General features: G+C 37.7%; 1 protein-coding gene and 1 long non-coding RNA gene across 8 annotated transcripts in view; one reads left to right on the top strand and one right to left on the bottom strand.

Moving 5' to 3' along the window:
- Window positions 1-22,253, top strand: part of BLNK (B cell linker) — a 101,870-nt gene that overhangs the window by 18,909 nt on the left and 60,708 nt on the right. For 4 of the 7 annotated variants that reach the window (XM_061349018.1, XM_061349015.1, XM_061349014.1 and 1 more), the window contains one exon: window positions 16,338-16,384. The exons of the other annotated variants lie outside the window; for them this stretch is intronic. In XM_061349018.1, the coding sequence (XP_061205002.1) occupies window positions 16,338-16,384 (47 nt within the window). The remainder of the gene's footprint in view (window positions 1-16,337; window positions 16,385-22,253) is intronic. 7 annotated transcript variants of the gene reach the window in all.
- Window positions 1,659-16,323, bottom strand: LOC133210001 (uncharacterized). Its single transcript, XR_009724826.1, has 3 exons — window positions 15,962-16,323; window positions 12,929-13,054; window positions 1,659-1,809 (listed from the first exon to the last, which is right to left on the bottom strand). It is a non-coding gene; the product is annotated as an uncharacterized LOC133210001 (long non-coding RNA).

The raw sequence follows: 22,253 nt of genomic DNA, 5'->3' as shown, positions 1-22,253 counted from the left end.
GTTTGTGTTGCATTGCTGGAAAACCACATCACACACTGTGCTGAGAAGGAGGCGTGCTGGAAAGAATTTAGAAATCCCAGAGGTCCCACAAAACCAGTGCTTGGAAGAGTTAAGAATTTCAGTCATTTCATGTATTTTAGGCCTCTGAAATACCAAAGGGTAAAATCTATCCACAATTCACATTAGTGCGGCAAATGCAGAAACCCAGCTTTTACTTGTAGGGTACTGTATACGAGTTACCATTAAACGTCAATAATCAAACGAATAGGTACCTGTGAAAGGTATTTTAAATGAGTAATTAATATTCTTGAGACCTGCTGTAGAATGTTTTCATTTTGTCCTGTGCATTTCTTTTTATTTTCTCCACTGTTCCTGTGTAGCTCGGCTACTTCACTTAACAGTTTAAATATTTCGGCCCTCGCCATTTGAATGTCATCTACATTTTTTACAAGTCTTATTGTCTGCATTCATTGCAACACAGACCTTGAAAAAAATAAGATTGAGAACTATTAGAAACTTACAAGTGCCCAGGATTGATTTCTCATTTCACTTGTGCATTATATTGTCTGGATCCTGTAGTATATAAAAAGCAGATTAGAGAGAAGTCTGTATGTACCAGCATCATGTTTTCACTGAAGGAGACTCCTCACTGGAGCAAATAAAAAAACTTAAAACGCAGCCTCTTAACTGAATTATTTTGATTCAGGTGGCTCGTGGAGTATCTGAAACACATCTATACAAACAGAACACTGAATTTTAAAGAGGCAATAGGAAGAAAAGCAAATGAAATCTGTAAGAATGAGGGTATCATCCCCAAGGCCTTGGGCTACATTTGGTCATAGCACATAAACTTTCCCAATAGAAAGTCCTCTACCAACAAAATTTCAGTCTTTTTTAGAACTGTACCATGCATTATGTATGGTGTTATCATTTCTTCCTTTTCCCAGTCCAATTAAGAATTCTTGAACTTTACAGTGTAACACCACATTTTTTTGTTGGGTCTTGAAGGATTTTTGTGGCTCTGTTCATGAATAAATTCAGGAACATAAGAAACTGAGGAACTCAACAATTAGATCATAAGACTTTTTTTTTTTTTTATGCTTTTTGTATTTTTCATACTAACTCAAACCACCACATTGGTTCCAAACAGGAGAAATGTCCATTTGGGCAGCACAGGTAAAATGGGTATAATATGACATTTGTAGACAATAGCTGGATTTCTACGACATAACATTAAATATGGCTCCAATGCCAAGAATTTCTTGAATATGATTTTGCCTTTGTTGAGCTTCAATTTAAAATAACACATATCCATTAATTTTAATCAACTAAAGCCAGAGTCGCTTTTGTCATGCTAAATGATACCCAGATCCACAGACACTCCATATAAGCATGGCCATAGGTCAACAACTATCCCAGCATCCATCATATGAAAATGTGTGCACTCACATACACATGTGAATGAGCTGTAGATTCACTCTTTCACATACAGATAATAGTGGGAAGGAATATTAATTTTACAAACATGTTAAAAGAGGAAATGTCAGGATCTTTACTTGGCAGGTGGTGCAGTACAAAAAAGATGTTTAGAAACAAATAACGCTTTTAAATACTTTAGAAGACAACTGGTCATACTATTCAGGTGTGTTACACAGAATCATAGAATAGTTTGGGTTGGAAAGGACCATGGTAATTCCAGTCAGGTAAAAATCAGTAGAATGAGAGACTACTTAAGGAAAAGTAAATGAACTTTTATTAATTAATGCTTTATTTTTCTGGAGTAGAAATATAATACTTTCATTTAGATTTCTGTAGGAGGGGCACATTATTATGGGTTATTAACTTATAAGGAAAAATTTCTAAATGGATTTATTTTCTAAGTCTGCATGTCTGAAGTTTAAAACCTCTTCTTCCTCTCTGAGAAAAATAAGTGAAGATAAACTATTTAGCAACACCACCCATTTTATGACCATCTTAATTTATTAAGGAGAGATTTTTTTTTACATTTTTATGTTTTAATTGCACCAGAAATAGCTACAAGTGGTTGTATTCTGCAATTGAAATGATATGACCATTGTCAGTAAAGCATTAGTCACTAAAGTGAATGTGGAAAGCCATGCTGAAAAATAGTACTTACTATAGTTATTGAAATATGAAGAAAAAAATGTAATAAAAATTGACTGATTTTATCCATTAAAGTTACTTTATTTTGCTTGTGGTCAATAAAATTAGGACTGAACTCGCATTCATATGGAACTCTTTATGAACCTTTTAATACAGAAGTGGATTAGCTTCTAATACATTTGCTAAATTTATCAGCATCTTATATTAATTAATTGACCCATATGAAAATTCCAATGTTTTTCTCTTTGTGTTCTCGGTCTGTTTTAAAAGTGTATGTCCCGGTGTAAGGATGGCTGTTATATATGATCATTGTCCATTATTGCCTCTTAACTTTCACTTTCCATTATTTAGAGAGCAGCATAATATTTTTATATTAGTGCTCAATGTTCATTCAATTTCTAGTTTGCTTCTCCATGTAGATAATAGTACATGACAGTCACTCTGCATTACAAATTGGTTTAAAACATTAATTAAGCATTTTAAATGGCATGTAAGCAAAAATGGAAACATTCACAGTAAGTTAAATTTCAGTGTTAGTCAATGGTTGGAGGGTGAGAAAGGGAGAGAAAGTGTCAGCCAACAGTGACTTTTTCCTAAAGAGAAACTACTCCCACACACAAGGCAAGTGGGGTTGGGAGACTAATTTAAAAATAATGTATTCATCTCTTTTGTGCTAGGATAAATATCACTGGCTTTCAGATACCATTATAATGATAGACTAACATTAGAACTGGCTGCAAATGTATACTGCATCCCTGGAATTAGCTTATTTTTGAAGCCATGTGAACCTTTTGAAATTACTAGGATGTGAAAGCATATTTGCATGTACAATTTTGACCTCTTCTCTTGCTCTTTGCCCATTAATGTATCTCAGCTAGCTTGTCTTTTAACGTTCCAAAACTTTCAGTAGCTTTCAAAGCTTAACTTTTCTCAAAGAAAATATGCTGCTTTTCCTTTCTCCTCCCACTCTAAACTCTCCACAAACTTGCTTAGAAATTTAAAGATATACTACTCCAAAATGGTCAGATGGTATTGGACTGAAATTCAGATGTGAATGTTTCATGAACTGCCAGGAAAGGAAACAGTGTCTGTATCTCTGTGAAAATTTAGGATTTCTTGTAAACATTTAACCTTGGTTGTCAACAACATGTTGGGTCATTGACTTGAAAGGCTTGAACAAAGATACTTCTTGTTAGACATTTTAAAGATATACTCTACTACTGCTTTCACTGCAAGAGCCACACATGCTAAATACTGTAATTTATATTCAAAAACCTGATAGGTTTTTCTGAAAGAAGTTAATGCATGCTTTTATATAGTGGAAGAATAATTTCAGTGACACTTGGCATCATTTCTATAACCTGGTTTTTAATTGCCTATTCACAAGTAACTCTGGTCACTTAAAGAAAGAGCCAAAAGGAAGTCTTTTTCATATCCATTCCTGAACAGTATCTAATGCTATAAAATTAATGCAGAACATACTAAGAGCAGGATTATACAGTTTTAATATTTAGAAGATTTGAGAACTTCCCATATAGATACGGACTTCACTGGCTATTGCCAAGTGTTAAAGGACTGATATTTACACACTTGAAGACTCATAGTGCTGAGAAGGAAAAGAATGAGGTATAAACTGTGTGCCTCAGGACCTTGAATAAGTACTCAGATCCAGCATGAAATTCAAATAAATGAGCATCTGAGTATAAAAAACAAGCAGTAATATAGAAATAGGAAAACCAGAAATACTGTATTCATTTATGTACCAATTTTCTGAAGAGAAGCACACATGCACATAAACACTAGTAACTAATTTAACCTAATGAGAGTCCTGTATACAAAACTAGATCTCCTTTTTCCTACTGAAATGCAACATGCAGTAGATCGATATACATCACTTGACAAATGGGTTGCTACTGTTAAATTTCCATATAAGAACAAAGGAGATGAAAACGTTCAAAGCACATTTTCCTTTGCTTCTTTCTAACTGGCATTATCTGTTCAGCTCATGATAGCTAAACTAAAATGAAATCAAATTTCTCAAATTAAGTTACTCTTTAAGTTTGTAGCTATCCCCACAACAATCTATCATCCAGAAGCATCATTAGCATCAGACATGTTGCACTGACATAAGATATTGTTTATTGCACTGGACCAGAAAAGATTTTAATTAAACCATTTATGCACACTAACAGATCTAATGGCATCCCAGAAGGCAGGGGATGTTGGTGTGGGGGGGAGGGAGTGTTACATTTACAGGCTGTCTTTCAAATTTCCAAATTGGAGCAATTAAAGCAGAGGTTTATATCAAATATCTTTAACCTCTTTGTAGCCAAGTACTTACCAAGAAAATTTCTGGAGCTCTTTGTGTCACTGGTAAGCGTTGATTAATACTCTACTAGTCTTTGTCTTTGCCCCATTAAGAGGTGGCTCTCAAGATTTGGGGCTGCCCCAGCCATAAACCACTAAGCAGCACTCTACATAGCATCACAAAGTAGGAGAGAGGTTAACACTCCATGCTGCACGTCTCCCACCCCTTCTTGGAAGTCCTCATCCACACTTATGATGCTGTGGCCCCAGCATAGATGAGGTTTATGCTTTGAATGAAGACATCTACTGACACAAGCAACTACATGTGCCTTTCTCTGGTGGCTGTAATAGCTTCTTCTGTTTCAGTCAGCAGTATCAGCAACTGGTCTCTTCAACACGAAACAGTCATGAAAGCCGAGTTCTTAAAACAACTTAGATCTAGCATGTGTGTTTTACAGCAAGGTGTCTTCAATGTATTGAACCTTGACAACACTGCTAGCTTACCTAAATTACTACAGCTGTATATAGTGTTCCTTCTCCTATTTGTAGTGACTTGACAACACCTTAAGGTCTATCTTTTCACAAAATTATTTCGGCCACTGAAAGGCAGCAGCCATGCTGTTGCTGATGAACTCAGTGATTACTCACTATTAGTGTTGTTGCTTACCGTGGCCGAGCTAACATGATTCAAGCTAACCAACTACTCATTTCCAAGATGCCTACAGTTATATACACCACACTTTTGTGACTTTAGAAAGAGTAGATACACCAGATAGCTATAACCACTGTTCTTACCAAAATGAAGCTGAACAGTGGAACTAAAGCACTTCTTCAAAAATATACAGCAATATCAAGGAAGGTACAGCAAATCTATCCCACTATCCCAGGGATACTTTCAAAGTTAAGTAACTCAGCAGATTTCTGCATGGGCATACAATATTGTTACTTCAACGTAAATGTGCAAGGAGCTTATGAATGAGGTTTATTTCCAAATAGAATGTGGCCAGCTATCACAGCATTTGGAGCTGCCAGGCATGTACAAAGTCACATTTGTTTTCTAATTCTAACAAGGGCATTTATTCTTAACATTAAGATTAGCTACTTCTCATTCCTGTGATGAAATTTAATGTGCTTATAATTATGCATATGATCTTAGTATTTCAAGAATACTCTCACATATAGGATTTAGTTTTAAGACTGCTGTTGCAGTTTTAAGATTGCTAATACTGTGCTTCTGCCATAGTATTTGTTCTGAGAGGAGAAACAATTCTCACACCCCTTCTGTATAGTCTTTTCAGGCTCAGCTGTTTCCCAGCCCTTGTTACAATTATTGGTTTTGTCCAGATGCAGGAAAGCAGAAGGCAGCTGCTTCTGCAGGAAGTGTCAGCAGGGAGCACTTCTGCACAGTTCCCAGGCCCCCAGCCAGCAGGAGAGAGCTGAAGGCCCGAAGTCCCTCACTTTCTGGGATTCTGCAAGATTGATTTCATTGCTCCCAGTAGTCTGAGAGACCTGTGGAGCCTCTGTATTCAATTATTTGTCCTGGATAGCAGCATTTAACTAGGATTATGGTTACTTTCCTCAAGTAACAAGGGTCCTTGCTAGACTTGCCTATTAGTGACTATAGAGAATTGACTCCTGCTGTACTATTTCCTGTTGTCATTTTCAGCCTCCCTCATGAGAGGAGGACGGAAACTCTTAATTTGCAGAAAATAGAGAAGACTTGCGTTTTTCAGTGCAGTGCACAGAGCATCATCCACAGAGACGGCCTCTTCCATCATTCCAGGACAATAATCTTCCTACTAAGTCAATATTCAAATACTGAAAATACTGCCACCAATACCATTTTAATTCTTGCCTCCCTCTGCTCTCCCAGTAAGAAAATTAGATTAACTGAAGGGACCATTTCATACCTGGGCAAAGCAGAAATGTTCCCCCTTCCATGTTGCCATTAGATACACTCTTTTGCTAGCACTGGTTGTCATTTGGGCACAAAGATAGTGTCAAGCTTCTATGAACATCAAAACTTCAGGGTATTTTTAGTATGGTGATTTTTCAGACATACCTCGTCTTTAATCCAGCTTCTCATAAAACTGCTGGTGACAGCAAGGAGAAGGTAGAGGAGGCACAGTGCCCAGAGAATACACCTTTCCAGGAGGTTTAAAGCAGCTGTGAATACAGCTTCAGTATAAGATTTCACAGAAGCCCAGACAACTGAAAAATATGCTGCCAGGGATGGTGGTGGGTCTCCTCACCAATAGTTTTCTTCCTCCCATCCCTCTCTTTCTCACCAGAAGCCACCCTTTCCTCAAGGGAACTCCCTTGTTTAATTTACAGACAGTTCAATTCACAAAAGTGTCAGAGAAGCACAGGAGTGGGAGAGACTCCTCCAAGGCAGGAGTGAAGGGAGAAGGGAAAGAGCAGGAACAGCCCTTTTAGTAGCTGCAACCACTGTGATGTTCAGGTGCCTCATGCTCCTTCCCCGCAGCCCTGCCTGGTGACACCTTGCTGGCATCAGAAAGCGAGCACCAGAAGGGTTCCCTGCTAGCTGTGTCTTATCAAACACACCCCCCTTAGAAATAAGATATGAGGTAATTACCATAAAACTTGCTTAGGTTATCTAGAGGCAAGAGATGCTATAAGAGGTAGAGAGGATCCTGGAGGAGCCCTCGTTCTGTCACCTCAGTAAGAGCCTAGAAGACCATCCATGGTGGAGAGGTCTGTTCACTTAAGGAAATACCAGGTAGCAAAAACAGATGTAGTAGAAGATGAGCTAGAAAGAAACTGCACACAACCACATGGCCAAGGAAGAGTCTTTGTTTTCACAACAGCATTGTTTTAATAAGCTAGACACAGAAGGGCAACACTTGACCCAGTTCACCTGCATGCAGTTATTGGAAAAGGATTCAGGTAGCTAGAAGCAGCAGCTGGCTCAGACATGGCTGAGCCCTCTCAGAGGGCAAGGTTATTAGAAGCAGCTGACAGAGTAAATCCTTTTAGATGTCACTATTAAACTGGGTCCAAAACTGGTCAACAGCACAGTGCATTCCCACCTTGGGCTGAGTCCTGGGGAAATGTCAGTTCCTAAAGCATCAGTTTTGCTTCCAGCAGAGCCCCATGCTGAGGACACTTCTGCAGAATGTCCTGTTTCTTGGAGATCTTGGGTCACTGGTATCTTGACTACAGACTAGAAATATTTTCCAAGCCATTAATTCTTCAATGTGGCCAAAAATGGAACTTCTGACACTTTAGTATTGCCCTTTGTTCTGAATCAGAATGAATAGTTGCAAGTTTCCCATAAAAGTAAAAATAAAATGCTTCGGAACCACTAAAGCAGTAGCACCAACATGCCTCATTTGGGCCTTTTACTTTATATTAAAAACATCAAAATAAATTGATTAAACTTTGCCAAAATGTTTTATAGACTCTTAATCACTGATGAAGTGAAAATAGTCCTGCAAAACAATGTTTTAATTGCTGAAGCATTTTTAGAGATAGATGGTTCTGCTAGAAGACTTTCAGCTGGCTCTTCTGAATTCTATTTTCTCAAAACAAGAAATAAGACTTCCTAATCTCGCAGCCCACATCATCAGCAGGCTCTGCCATTTTTTGCTGAGGCTAAATTTCTAGTAGTCATTATTTCTGTCTATGGTGACTTGCTTCCTTTTTCAAACACTAAAACCCATTTTAATTTGCCTAAGCATATAACAGTGCATTATTATAAAAATATGGGACATTATTTTATTTTCTGTGTTCCAGTAAAGGTCCTTGCAACTACATGAAAACATAGAGCTCAGCCCACAGATCATTACACTGTTATTGAGAAAGACAATATATTTTTTGAAAGAACCCTGGAAACCTCTCATCTCTTCATCAGGTTAGTCTAAGACTAATGGGGACACTCATGTTCTAGGAAAAACATGAATTTTCCCATTGTGTGGACTAAAAAGATTTATGTTGCAGATCAAGCTTTACTGTCTTCAATCAAGACTATTTCTACAGACAGCTTTCAAGCAAGGGACCATTCTTTCAGCATTCAAGACTGAATACAACATGTTCCAAAAAAGTCTTGGATAGCCAAGTGTGAAAGAGCAGCTCCTGGGGTATAGAATGGGCTGGACATTCTAGGTCATAAACAAATAAATCATAGGCAAACCCACTCATAGCATATATGAGAACAAAGATCAACTAGTTTAATCTTGCATTGGAGCTCTTTCAAAACAAAAACTGGTTAACCTTAAATGCATGCACTATTGCAAAAGGCAGCTTCCTCAAGATAAACCACAAGGACTCACTGAACTACTGCTGCAGGAAAATATCTTTCTTAAAAAAAAAAAAAAGAAGTCAACTTTCGGACATCTCAGCAGTTAAACAAATGTGGAAGAATAAGCAGCACAGGCTCCTCAGCCTTGGAGCTCTCGCAAAACCATACAGTAATACAATGTAGTGCAAACCTAATCAAACCATTCATTAAAATACTGTTTTTCACTCAACACAACAAACAGATCTCCATCAACAGTACTAAAATAAACTTAATTGTCCTAAAAAATGTAAAATACTCTACTGTTCTTTCCAGCATAATGGACATCTGGATTTCAAACCCCTGTAACATGAACACAGCTCTTAGTAACACATTAGACAAGCAGTTTTGTTTAAATAAACCATGTCTGAGGACAAATACCAGCAGCAGCACTTCCTGATGGCTGACAAAGAATCTCATCCCCACAGTTCTATTTACAACAAGCAATTCCCACATGTATTCCCCTACCTACCAACACGGCTCCCAACACAAATTCATTTGTACTTTGTGAGGTCTTATTGATATTTATATCAACAATTCTGGCACTACTAGCACAGAATCATAGAATAGTTAGGGTTGGAAAGGACCTTAAGGTCATCAAGTTCCAACCCCCCTGCCATGGGCAGGGACACCTCACACTAAACCATATCACCCAAGGCCTCGTACAACCTGTCCTTATCCTTAATGTTTTCACTACTCCGGAAAAGCATCAGGGTCCAAGCAGTAAGGAAAAGCCCCAGTGAGTGCAAAACCAGAGTGACTCTGCACATAACAATTGGCCTCATGTCATTGCAACCGCTCCCACATTCAGTCCCAAAAGGTCAGAAGTATATTAGAAGTGTTAAGCACCTGCACTGGATTATCCGCTTCAGGTTAGATAAAACTGTATCATCTAGTTCTGGCTGGTGCAACTCTTAACAAATAATCTTGTCCTTACAGAGCAGCTCTGCTACAAACAGGATTTCTGCTCATCTCTGCTTCCAGGTTAAAGCAGTAGGCACGCCTATCTGAAATGACAGCAGCTGTTTCTTATGCCACTTCTGTTACTGTGGCTTTAGTTTCATTGCAAAATATCAACATTTGTGTTCAACAAATATGATTCACCATGTTTTGAAAGTAACAGAGACATAATGACAGAGGCAGCATAGCATGATTCACCTCAGCCTTGAAACTGCAGAGAGCTATATTTCACTGGAATTATTCTACCCACATTTGTTACCTCTGAGATATTTGAAACAGTTATGAACCAAGAAGACTGTAAAATAAACATTTACAAGCAAAAAATGACCAATAGAGTTTGACAATTCCCAGCACAAACTGCCAACCCTGAAAAAAAAATCAACTCATTTTTTTTTATTTTTGCCCACTCTTAATTACACTTTCATTGAAGCATATTTCCTTTCTTTCTTCCTTCAGATGTGTCTTTATCTTCACCCATCCTTCTGTTGCCGATCTCTTTCATTTCTTATCTGGAATACAGATTTGAATTGTGCTTTTAAATTTTTCTGTGTTCATTTTAAGTTGAATCCTTTGACCATAGATACAGTACCCCTGAAACATATTTTAAAATAATTTTTAAGTAATATTTCTTTTTTTTAGCAGCTTTGTTCTTTTTCTCTTCTTTATTAGCAATTAGCCTATTGTGTATATAATGTTATTGGAGGCAAAGCTAAATTAAAGTCTCATTGGGGTAGTTATCATGCAGAGTTTTAGCAAGGGCTTTTTCTTCAAGGACACAGAAACCAGAATAAGCTAGAAAAAATGGGGAAGAATATAGGTAAGAAAAATATTTTTTTAAATACTATTTGAATAATAGTATTGATGAGAAATGAGGATACCAACCATGACTCAGAAAACCCATTAAGCACAGACGCCAGCAAATGAACCCTTCTTGCTTTCACTAGGAATGACTGAAGTACATGCCTATATGCTCTGTTGATTCAGATCCCACACATCTCGCCTCAGGTCACATGAGATTTCAGTTTTGGTCATAAAGTCCTGCTTCCTCTCCCGGAGAAGCTTACACTTGTGAGTAATGCCACACCTGAGACACGCATCACAGCTCTGAAGCCTGACTTCTCCTGTTTATTCATAACAGGTCTAAAATTCACTGCTGCACAATTTCATTGGTGACCCTGCAGAGATTCTTTAACCCTTATCCTCAGCTTTCTGGATGGGAATATTTTATTCCTAATGCTCCTTCCAACCTTTTCCTCTCTAATGGAACTATTCATCAGAATGACACTTCTTTAGCAGGAGTCCATGAATTTGTAAAGATGAACAGACACCACCACCTTGAATTATATCAATCAGATATTAGTAAAAGGAGAAAGATGTAATTGAAAGGCTCTGTAAAACAAAGAAATTGAATTTGAGTTAGGGTAAAGTACAGAGAATCAAAAATCTAATATATAATGCAGTTATAACCTGTTAATCTGCTATGCAAACTGGTCTCACTATAAAACCATTTTGCACAAAAAGTGCTCTTGCTACCACTAGATGTCAGTTTGACACACTTCGAAATGGATAAATATCCTAAAAATAGTACTCTCTGCTCACAATAGAAACATGAATTTTTTTTTATTCCATTCTTTCTGCTCCAACTTTTAATTTTAAGGATTCCATTATTTACCTTCTTGTCAACTGCTTTTTTTTCCAACCCCTATGGGGCAGAGCTCTCCTTTATACAAACACAAAAAAAACAAAAACAAAAACAAAAAAACATACAATTTTCCTCTATGCATTAATTCCATTATTTACTCAGTCTGGGACGCTCTAATAGTATCTGCCAGATATCACAAGTCTATAGCTTGTGTTGTATTTCTAGAGGCCAGCACTGAGATTCTTATTCCACACAGATATTTTTATATTCCGTAAGGACATTTTTACTAAGAAATGCTGTATCTTCTCCTAAATACAGACAGTTTACTATGCCAGTTAATAAGAGATATCATTAACACAGCTTATTACAGTTCTATGATTTTCCAGGTTGTTATTCCTATCAACTGCCTAAATGTAGGCCATTCTTATTTACAGTCCAAATGTCTGTCTTTTGGAAGCAAAAAATATAGCTGTAGATTCCTCCTGATTCTGCTTCTTGCAGCTCTTTGTCAATACCAAACAAGTTCCATAAACATAACAGGTCTTCACAAACTTGGTCATACTGAATACAGAGCTTTTCTATTATGCATTTATTTTGACATAACAACTTTTAAATTGTTTTATATCAAGTAAGATTGGGTCTTTATTCTGCTCCCCTCCCCAAACATCTCCAAACTGGTCAATTCTCAAAACTGGCTATGCTACAGAATATAACTCACCATTATTGTAAAGTAATAACAATACTGTCATCTTACATGCAGCTTTAGTGCCCAGACATTGACAGCTTACCTAGCAACACCGTATATTTGTCATAAATTCAAATGAATCCTCTCATCCTCTTTCACACCAAAATTTGACCTCTTCAAGCTCCTACTGATCCTTCCCAGCATTCCTGGATTGTTTAGGGCATTATTTGCACCTGGCAGCCATAACCATCTTCTACACCTACCAAGAAGGGGCTGAAAAGTAAGGAAGAGGAAACAGATGTGCTTCTGTGAACTACAAAATATGGTTGAAAAGACTGTATTGTATGATCAACTATACCAACAACCTTCTTCAACGATATATGAAATCTTTTTTGAGGCAATAACTGTTAAAAATACGCCTTAGCACAACCTCAGCTAGGAACTGTGAAAACATGGCAAAAAAAATCTCTAAAGTAAATCTGTATGGCCAAATCCCATGCCTTCTGACAGCCATGTTTATGATATAGAAACCTTCCTTAGAGAATTGCTAAGACTAGGGCAGGTGAACATGCCATATATGCTTCACAATATAACATTTTATCCCATATCAGAGCCAACTTCTCTTTACCTTCCTACCATATTTGCTGTTTTCACAAACCAGGAGTCACTTGCATGCTAACTATCCCTTATCAACCTACCACTCATCCTCTATATGTCCCCAAGTCTGCAAGATGCCATAAATCCCACCCAGCTAAGGCATGTAAGCCACTTGCACATGTGCTGACCACTTGTGAAGCACATACACAGAACTAGAGCACCTCAGACATACCAGTTCACTGTGTGTCTACTTCACAGTCCACATGCATGAGTCAGTCTACACTCTTCCAGACAAAAGTGCATAAGACCTACTTACAGGTCTGCAGCTCCAGCTCGTACAGAAATTTGGCTTCTCATTGCTTTTGATGTAAGGCTTCCCCTTTGTCAGCATCAATGTTGGCAAACAGCTACAGCAGGATAGGCTCAGATCCAAGACATGCTTCTGTGAGTAAAGGAGCAAGAGACACACCTCAAAAATTTGCACTACTGCAGTGTTTCTTCCCTTCCATGATGCTATCTGCAGAACAAAGGTGGCTGGCTTGATCTGCAAGCTAGGAGTTTTGATTACTCTTAGCTACTGAGCTAAGTGAGTTACTGAAAACACTGATGTCAGGTGAATGAAGCAGCCAGTAGAAAAGAAAAAACTCAGTAGCAGGTTTGAATAGAACATAATTTTTATATGCTTTCTAAATCACACTCTAACCTGAAACTGTAAATATAAAGAAAAACAAAAAAACAAGAAACCCAGTATGTCCCCTTAGCTCCCCATTGCGTATTCGGCAGCTCAAATCCCTTCAGAAAAAAAAATACTGTAACTTCTTAGTTATCACGCATATTAATTTGCAATATATTCCAATCACACCAATATGAATCACAACATACATCAAAAGCAACAACAGGAGCAATGGATAATTAAAACCTGGAAAAATTAGTCATGTTACAGAAGCTGCCATGTCATTTTAGAAGTGTTGAGTTTGAAGGATACTTCTGTATTCGTTCCTCAGGCCAGAACTTTGTTGCTAAAATGCAACAGCAACTCTTAGTTGCAATCAATGGTTCAATTTACTGGAAAGAAAAAATAAAAATAAAAGGAAAACAAAAAAAAAAACATAAAAATAAGGAAAGACGGCTTTCAGCTGGACCCATAGATGGCAATCTCCTCGAACCTCAGGGAAGCTCGTAGCTTAATCCCTTTACGGAAGGCAGTTTTAGAGATTTTAAAAAAAAAACAACTCAAATTAAAACTCTCTCTGTAAAACATTCACAAGTACAGGAAGTGTTTAGATCCTTAGCTTCCTCCTCTACCAAGCGCAATTGCTATTTTAAAAAGTGCTTGATCTGACCATACAACACAGCACTTGCCTGTGTGGAAATAGCTGCTTGCGGCAGAGTGCTGCTTAAGCAGAACATTGCGGCAAACATCAGCTTGAAGGGCAGAGAGAATTACACAAGCTACTTGGCTGCAATCACCAAGCAATTATACCTCAGCAACCTTAACACAGGCTAGTTAAGGTTTCAATACTCTATTTTACAAAGAAAAAGGAACAAATAAGAGTCTAATCCTTACAACAAAGAGCTTAAGTGCCTCCTCTTCTTACTTAAAAGGTGCAGAAACAGGGGAGGAAATGGCCCTAACATTTCTGGTCATTGATCTGCAGAGCCATTTTTGGTGAGTCATCATTACAGTTGACATAGTCTGAACAGCCCAGATGGCCTATGTCAATCAGACAGCTCAGTATACTTTTACATTTCCTCAGGAATTTGGTGATTTCTAGATCTGCTCAATCACCTGCGAATTACCATACCCACTGGATGAAGATATGCAGCTGCTTTTTGTTACAGTATAATTACAGGCTAAGTATTAAATATAGGGGGTTCTCTACTGTCTGAAATGGCATATTTTCCCAACAAATGTAACAAAGTATGCGGAGATTTATTTGAATTTAAATACAGACCGAGGAAATCTGCTTTCTCTGACATCTTGCATGTACTCCACTTGATCTCCTAGTCTCACTGGCTTGTTATTAGTGTCTCCTTTTTTATACCTGATAAAAAATTCATCTATCATGCTGATGAGGTGATGAGAGAAAAGGCAAAACAGTTTGGAATAGGTCTGATAGCTGGGGGATTATTCAGAAAAACAGCTAGGGTTGGCCAAACATCAGTCGTATTACGATGAACTCAGTAGCACTGAAGTCACTGGAAAGTATTTGTTTCAGAGGTTTCACATCTATTATAGGTGTGCTTAGGAAGTTTTTTTGGGGAAAAAAAGCAAATTAATTTCCTCCTCCTGTCAAAACCAGAAGGAGGGTTAGAATTGCATCGATTAAATGGATGTGTTTTCAGCCTGCCCTATCTCCTGTTGAAAACTACGCTGAGAAAGAGGGCATTGTAGTGATGCAGAGGGTTGACCAATGTACGGGGGGGGGGGGGGGGGGGGGGTGTAAAGGGGGTGTTAGAGGAATTCGATTGTGTAAGAAAAGGTATTGTCTGTACCTATCATGCCTACTAAGCAGAACAAAGGCACTAACTACTGACAAGGAAAAGCAGACACTTGGTTCTATTGACAAGGAAAAGCAGACACCTGATTCTACCGATAAGCACCTATTGATAGGGAAAAGCAGACCCCTGAATCTACTGTTAAGAGGGAGAAGCAGGTGGTTGATGGCTGGGACCAAACCCAAAGGCCATACGTGAAGACTAAAAGGTGAAAAGTTCAAGAAGAGGAAGACTCATTTACTTCATCTTGAAGACCCCTACCCACAAGAGGAAGACTCATTTACTTCATCTTGAGACCCCTGCCCATGACCAGAGGGGGCACTGCGCAGGCGCAAAGGACCTGCTAGCTCATTGTAATAGGAAGCCGGGATAGGACATGAATATGTATAGGCGTATGGTGTAACCTTATAAATGTAGAGGGAAACAACACTGGGGCACGCATGACTTTGAGGAATTATCCCCGTGCATCTCAGCGCTGAATAAAAAGCATACCTACTTTACAACTTTAACGAGTTGTGGAGTCAATCCGCGCATCAGTAGTATTAGCAGGTTTCTGGAATGAAACCATGCAATCACACACTTGTTCTGAGTACAATCCAGAGATTTTGCTGGAGATTTTGCACTAAAGGAAAATACATAGATATAAAAAAGGTTTCATTTAGACTAGCTGTGACTGTGATTTAAGAAGTTCAGCTGCAAGCAGCGCACTAGCTTGGACATTTGAAGTACTTCTACTGCTTTAGTGTGATGTGTGGACTTTGGCACGTTGAGTGAAAGGTATATGGAGCTACACAGACCTAACTGGGAGTTAATAGTCTCCAAACCATTGTGAAAGTAATCTTCCACTCACCCATTGTTATACTGGTCTGCTGACTTCAGTAAAAAACCCCAAAGAAATTCTGTGGTGGAGCTGGAAAGAGACCATGTAAAATGGCTTGCTTATCACTTTTTTGAATGATTCATTAACCAGTGTAATTTAATCGGCCTCATGCCCAGTTGCATTCCAGTTTAACAATGTAGTGTGTGCTACCAGCTTTCCAGAAATGTTACAACAGGCCAGTAATAAAAAGTTAAGCATTAACCAAGATGAGACAACCATATAGCTTCAAACTAAAAACTATTTTTTAGGTCTTTGCTTAGTTCCCTATTAAAAATGTCATGAAATTCACTTAACTTGTCTTGATTATATCAATTTAAAATACAAAACCTATTTTCTCTCTTTTCAGAATATGTCAGATTATGAGCTGAGCCGGTTCAAAATAATGCACCAGCCGTAAGTTTCTCATTATTTTCTGGTTCCCCATTAAATGACTGATACTCTGTTGTACTCTGACAGTTTCTCTGTTAATAAATAAGGAAAATGAGAATTGAAACCTGCTCATGTAAAGGGCATTAATTGATGTGGGTAGAACTTCCTCAGGTTTAGGATCATAGAAGGTGCACAATAACTCTGGTTCAGATCAGCTGACATGAAAGTCTCTTCTGCATCAGTTGCTGTGTAATATTTTTCCTCAAAACAGACAGGGACAACTTTTATAGTAGGGAAACTTCTTACAGAATACAAAGCTCTTTGCTTGTATACTGTATAAGGCCAAATTTTCAGAAGATCATCTACTGCTTAGGGATCAATTTAACTGATCAAATGAACAAAGTGCTATATTGAAAGCAGTTTAAATACAATTTAAATAGAATACTGAATAAGCAAATACAGGTATAACAGTTACAAAACTCCTTCATGTAGTTGGTAACAAATCAAGTTAATTTAGAAGGGTATTCTTAATGTTCAGGTATATTATTTATCCTGTGTTACTTCACAAAAATAATGTTTGGGAGTTTTACCTATCAGCAATGAAACCACCAAGAGTTCGGTTCAATATGGAGTGAATTGCCCTGTTTCGCATAATAGTTGTTATTATTTCCATGTAGTTGCTGGTAGTGTTTTGTTGGGGGTTTGTTTGTTGTTTTGGGGGGGGGGGGGAGGAGGGAGTGGCTTCTAGCTGGGAAAATTTGATATGTATTTATATAGATATAAGAATAGGATTTTAATGGATAAAAATGCTTCCAAGTTCCTTCAGTTTCTTACCAATAGAGTGGGATTCAAAAAACTGGTTTGGGGTTGTTTTAATAGATAAGTAAGGAAAACATCAAAGGCTGTTCTTGTAAAGCAATTAAGCCCAATGGGACATTTTGGGAGAAAAGGTAGAGAGTAGGAGTATGAAGTTAACCAAAGGTGTGACCTCTGTTTCTATAATACACATGAATAGAATAAAACTCCTTAAATGCACAGCATAAATGTCATATGCCTAGCATCAACTTTCAGTCTAAAATCTGTTGCTCTCACATCTTACTACGTGTTATTGCAAAAATTGCCTGAGTTTGTAGCCCTCAGTTTGCATGTTTTAACTGGAAAAAGTCTACACTGATCCACCTAAATCAGATGAACAGGCCTCTTCAAGGTGTTAACACAGCAGATAATCCCCAATGGACCAAAACACTATAGATAAATAAAAAAATGTAGTAATTACAAGGTGAGACCAAAATCCTGTGTTTCTCCTGGCAGTGGCCAGTGCTACAGGTCTCTGCCTGTTGTGAAAGTTGCAGGTGCAGCCATGCATGGATATGCTTTCCTGACTTCTGCACCAAATACCTCTGCTAACTCAATGGAAGGTTCTTTTCCCTCTAGTCAATACTATACCTGGTCTTTAAGGGAAAAAAGATTACAGGGGAAAAAAAAGACAAAATGTTTTCTCTGGAAAGAGTTTATTGTAGCAAATCTGTTTCGGTACTCTGAAATAAACTCTTTTTTAACTACTTTTGTTTTAGTTCTGTTATTTCAATGTTAATATTGACTTCGGCAGCCTAATGACAACCTGATGTAAACTACTTCCCATCAACACATAAAGCCACAGGTCTACCCAGATTGCTTTGAAGAAGCTGTAGTGAAACTATCGAGGTGCAATGTCTGCTAGTGTCCTATCTTATCCTTGAAATGCAGTAATGAAAAATGTCCTTCCCCACTTCCAAAAACAGTAACATAAGAGAGGTGCTGATTTCAAACAAGGGACAGCTAGTCCAAACCCTCTCTGAATCTGGCTGCCAGGGTTGTGCAACAAACTGCTCTCACAGGTTTGTAAGTTTTCAACAGTCCTGACATCATGTTGAAATCTTGAGCTTTGATTAAAGCCCTTCCTCCTGCAGAAACACCACTTGTATTTTTCACTCCACACTGCCGACTCAGTTGATACACTCTCATCCTGACAGCCTAGGCTCAACCAAAACACTGAACCAGTTTACTGTCAAGAATGGCTGTACAACAGCACTTTCTGGATACTTCCCATTGGAGAAGTCTCAAACATATCACAGACTACAGCCATGGACTCACTTACTCAGTGTTAAAATACATACCAGGAAGAGCACTATGTAGAACACGACGCTACATTGAGTAGCACTCTTTAAGAGAGCACAGATAGCAGAATCAACCTCATACCACAGATATTTCATAATACTGGAACTTAAGTGCTTTCCAAACAGCCTGTCTTGCTATCTCTACTTAACATTTTAAGAAGCAGTGCAAATAAGATTGGTAGTCATATCTGTATTCAGCAAAACTGGCATATAAACTATATCTCAATTATGAGCAGCCATCTTTGGAAGCACATCTTAAGAAAGAGATATAACTACAGCTCAGCCACCTCAGTGTAGATAGTCCCAAGACTATCTACACCAGATGTTTACCAGAAGTTGTTTCACAATGCTTTCGGCTTACTCAAGTTTCACTTTCCCAGGGACTGTGAAATTAAAAGGCCTTCTTTATAGCTAATCTGATTAGAAATTCACTCCAAAATCAAACTCAGAATAAATTCTGTTCTCAGCTCATGAGCTCTAGGGACTGTTTTGCAAAACCAGGACTGAAATCTTTCATCAAAATCAGTGCTGTTTGTCACATGCAAATTCAGAAGTCTGTTCTGGATGTGTTGGATTGCAAAGTAAATGAGAAATCTTCACCTGCAAATCAGGCATGAGATGTTAAGCCTTGAGTTTACCATTTGTGTATAACAACATGCAGTTATGGAAGATCACGGATAATAAGTGAGCTATGATAAGGAACCCATAATTATAAACTTTGCTTAATGATGGTGTGGGCAGCATTTGACCTCCTTTTCTTGAAATAAACATCTACCAATTTTCACTGCTGTGAAAAATGTTACTAGTTTATTTTACCAGGATTTTATAGTATATGTAGAAAAGTTTACTATTTATAAATCAAGTGTTAGAATTAAGATTTATTTCTACATTAGTTTCTAACATCTTTTTTTTTTTATTTGTTCACAATTTTTAATAACTCTCAACGGAAATTTATCATCCTTGCCTTCCAAGCAAAGGATATGTCTTTTCCTGAGACAGTTGAATAAATTCTCAAACAACCTAATGTGGAAAATTAATTTTTAGCTTTTTCACGGCTATCAGAATTTAAATCCATGGACAAGTTCTTCACACATGCAAAGGCCTGGATCTCCTCTGAACACCTTTGTAGCTGGGTAGGGGAGTTTTCGTAAGGCACAGTATTTTGGAGCAATAATGTCCAATAGTCACTAAACCTAGATTTCATAAATGTGGATTTGATACCTTACTTTGCCTAAGTAAACTCAGCGATATTATTTTAGCATTCCCTGCTTTCTTTCCCACCAGCAGTGTGAAAATAATAGTATCCCCTATCTCACAGGGGTGCTATAATGGAAAAGCATCAGAAATTTGGATGTCTTAAAATAGTAAGGAAAATTGTACAACTGCACTGCAAGTGAAAGCTGTAACTTGCTTCCCGAGTTCCCATTCCCCCGCTGTGATGCCACAGGGCTACAGGAGATACATGCACTGGGGACATCTGAATACTGCAGATATTTCTGGCCAGGCAGTGGCCAATACTACCATCACTGCAGCTGCTGAATAGACCTCTTGTGTTGTCAGGGACCACCCCAGGCTTGCAGGCAACTAAAGAGAGTGATGGTTCAAAGGGCAAACAGGCCTCTGCTGGTAAAATGAATTGTACTCTACTCATGACAGAGATTTACATCAATCTTTTCTCCACAGTTTAGTCAGACACTTCAATGCATTTTAACTCACTGTCTGTGCTTCTAGCAAGCAGCTTTGTCTCAACCACTTGCATGCATAATGCATTTTCTGCTGTTATGTTTTTAATTCTCTTTAAAAAGCTAGGATAACTGAAGGCATAAACATCATGGCAATAATTAAAATTAAGAATAAAATAAAAGTAGAGTCAAGAAATAAATTAGTAGAATTCTAACAGGCTACAATGACATTCAAATTTCGTATGTAGAAATTTTCTAATCCTGTTTGGAGGGGGGATTACATAGTCATTATTATTAAATTTATTCTTAGTTAATAAATATAGGGTGTGCAACATTCTACTTTCAGTTTCACTTAGAAATATTTTGATTTCCTGCTCCTGTATTTTTATTTCAGTGTTGCCTAACCAAAGACAAATCCTAATAAAAATAAAAAAAAAAAACCCAATGAGATTTCTATGAGAATTACACTGTTTCCTTAAGAAACAACAAAGAGCTTTTACTGTCTCTTTAAGGAAGTACAGCAGTACAGAAATCTTGTCACAACTTGCATTTGCACTTGCCCCACTTCAGAGAAAGCTCCAAGCTGAAAAAGCAAAGGTGATAGATGACTGTTATCCCAACACTTAGTAAGCAGGAATGGTTTTCCACTCTCCTTGGGATATACTATAATGGATTTTTAATTACCCTATATCCTTCAAATACCAGTGCTGAATCAGGTTGAAAGTTTTATGTCCAAGTGTGTAGATTTAGTTCCTTGCTTTCCTTAGTTTTTGCTGTAGCTTAAATGCCATTTTAAAAATCTCCACTTATTCTGAAAACTGGAAAAGGCCAGGGCTGCAAATTCAAAAGATAGATACCTCTTCATATAGCTATGACCCAATTAAAATGATACCTAAAAGAGATCTGAAGAGATTTCCAGTACATAAGTACCCTAGTGTCATAAAAACATAATACAGGGCACTTCCTTGGTAGTTATATACACTCCAAAGGATGAAAAAGGAAACCCACCAAACTGCATCTGACTTTAAACAGTATTTTAGATATTATATACTCATTTTTAGCATAGAAAGGCTATAACAAAAGTCTATTCAAGCATCAAACATTTACAGGCAGCCACTGCCTGCTGATTAGAATTAATTCTGGATAGTCTCCTGTTTACAGGAGGACCTAGGAAATATTTGCTGAGCAAAGCAACACCATCTTGCTTTCTTTTACAGCAACAGATTATTACACTCCTGCAGCAGAAAGGGGGCAACAAACACTTGCATTATGGCAGTTTTATTTCCTTCTGCCATAAGCAATTGAGACTTTTGCAATGACACCAGTTACTTGAGGAGGAAAATCCCTCACAGCTCAGGAGCATACTGTGTTCCAAGATCTTTTAGGAAGCTCACTTCTGCTCTTGTAACTGTTCACTGTGCTATCTTGGATTTAAAGCCAGGCCAAACTGGTATTCTATATTGAAATGTTTTGTGAAAGCTTAACAATGAAAGAATGGAAAGATCACAGCTTTAGATGCGTTGTGGCACCACCATACACCATGTGGATCTGAACCTGAGACCACAGTTTTATCATAGCACTTCTCCCATCTCAGCTCTGTGTCAAAAAAACTACCTAGTCAGGTGAATACAGACAGACACATTCCAATACTATAAATCTGTAACTGGGCATTTCTTAGTACTAAAGGAATACAATTTTATCAAGCTTTGTCATATTTTGGGGATTTGCCAAAAATTTATCATATTCTATTTTGGCAAAATATGCTGTCCACTATTTAAGTCAAATAACATTTAATACAATTCCATAGAGAAACAGTGAATTTGTATTTTATGCATTGCTTTATATCGACAATAACGCATAAAGAAAATAGTAGAAACTATTTCTGTACATCATATTCTCCTACAACTGCAACCACAGAGAAGGCATTTTCAAACAATCACTCAAAACTGGCCATGGAGATGCAGGGTGGAGTTACATTAATGGTGTTCTAGGTGGGATGAAAAGCAAACCCAATATAGAAACCATTCAAGCTAGCAACATGTTCAGCTGAAGGGC

Source organism: Neopsephotus bourkii, unplaced genomic scaffold (genome assembly GCF_033783945.1).
Source record: "Neopsephotus bourkii isolate Nb327-2 ecotype Australia unplaced genomic scaffold, CSIRO-AGI_Nbou_v1 NB_379, whole genome shotgun sequence".
NCBI classification, from domain to species: domain Eukaryota; kingdom Metazoa; phylum Chordata; class Aves; order Psittaciformes; family Psittacidae; genus Neopsephotus; species Neopsephotus bourkii.
The sequence above is the reverse complement of the archived record's forward strand: the minus strand, read 5'-3'. Positions and strand labels throughout refer to the sequence as shown.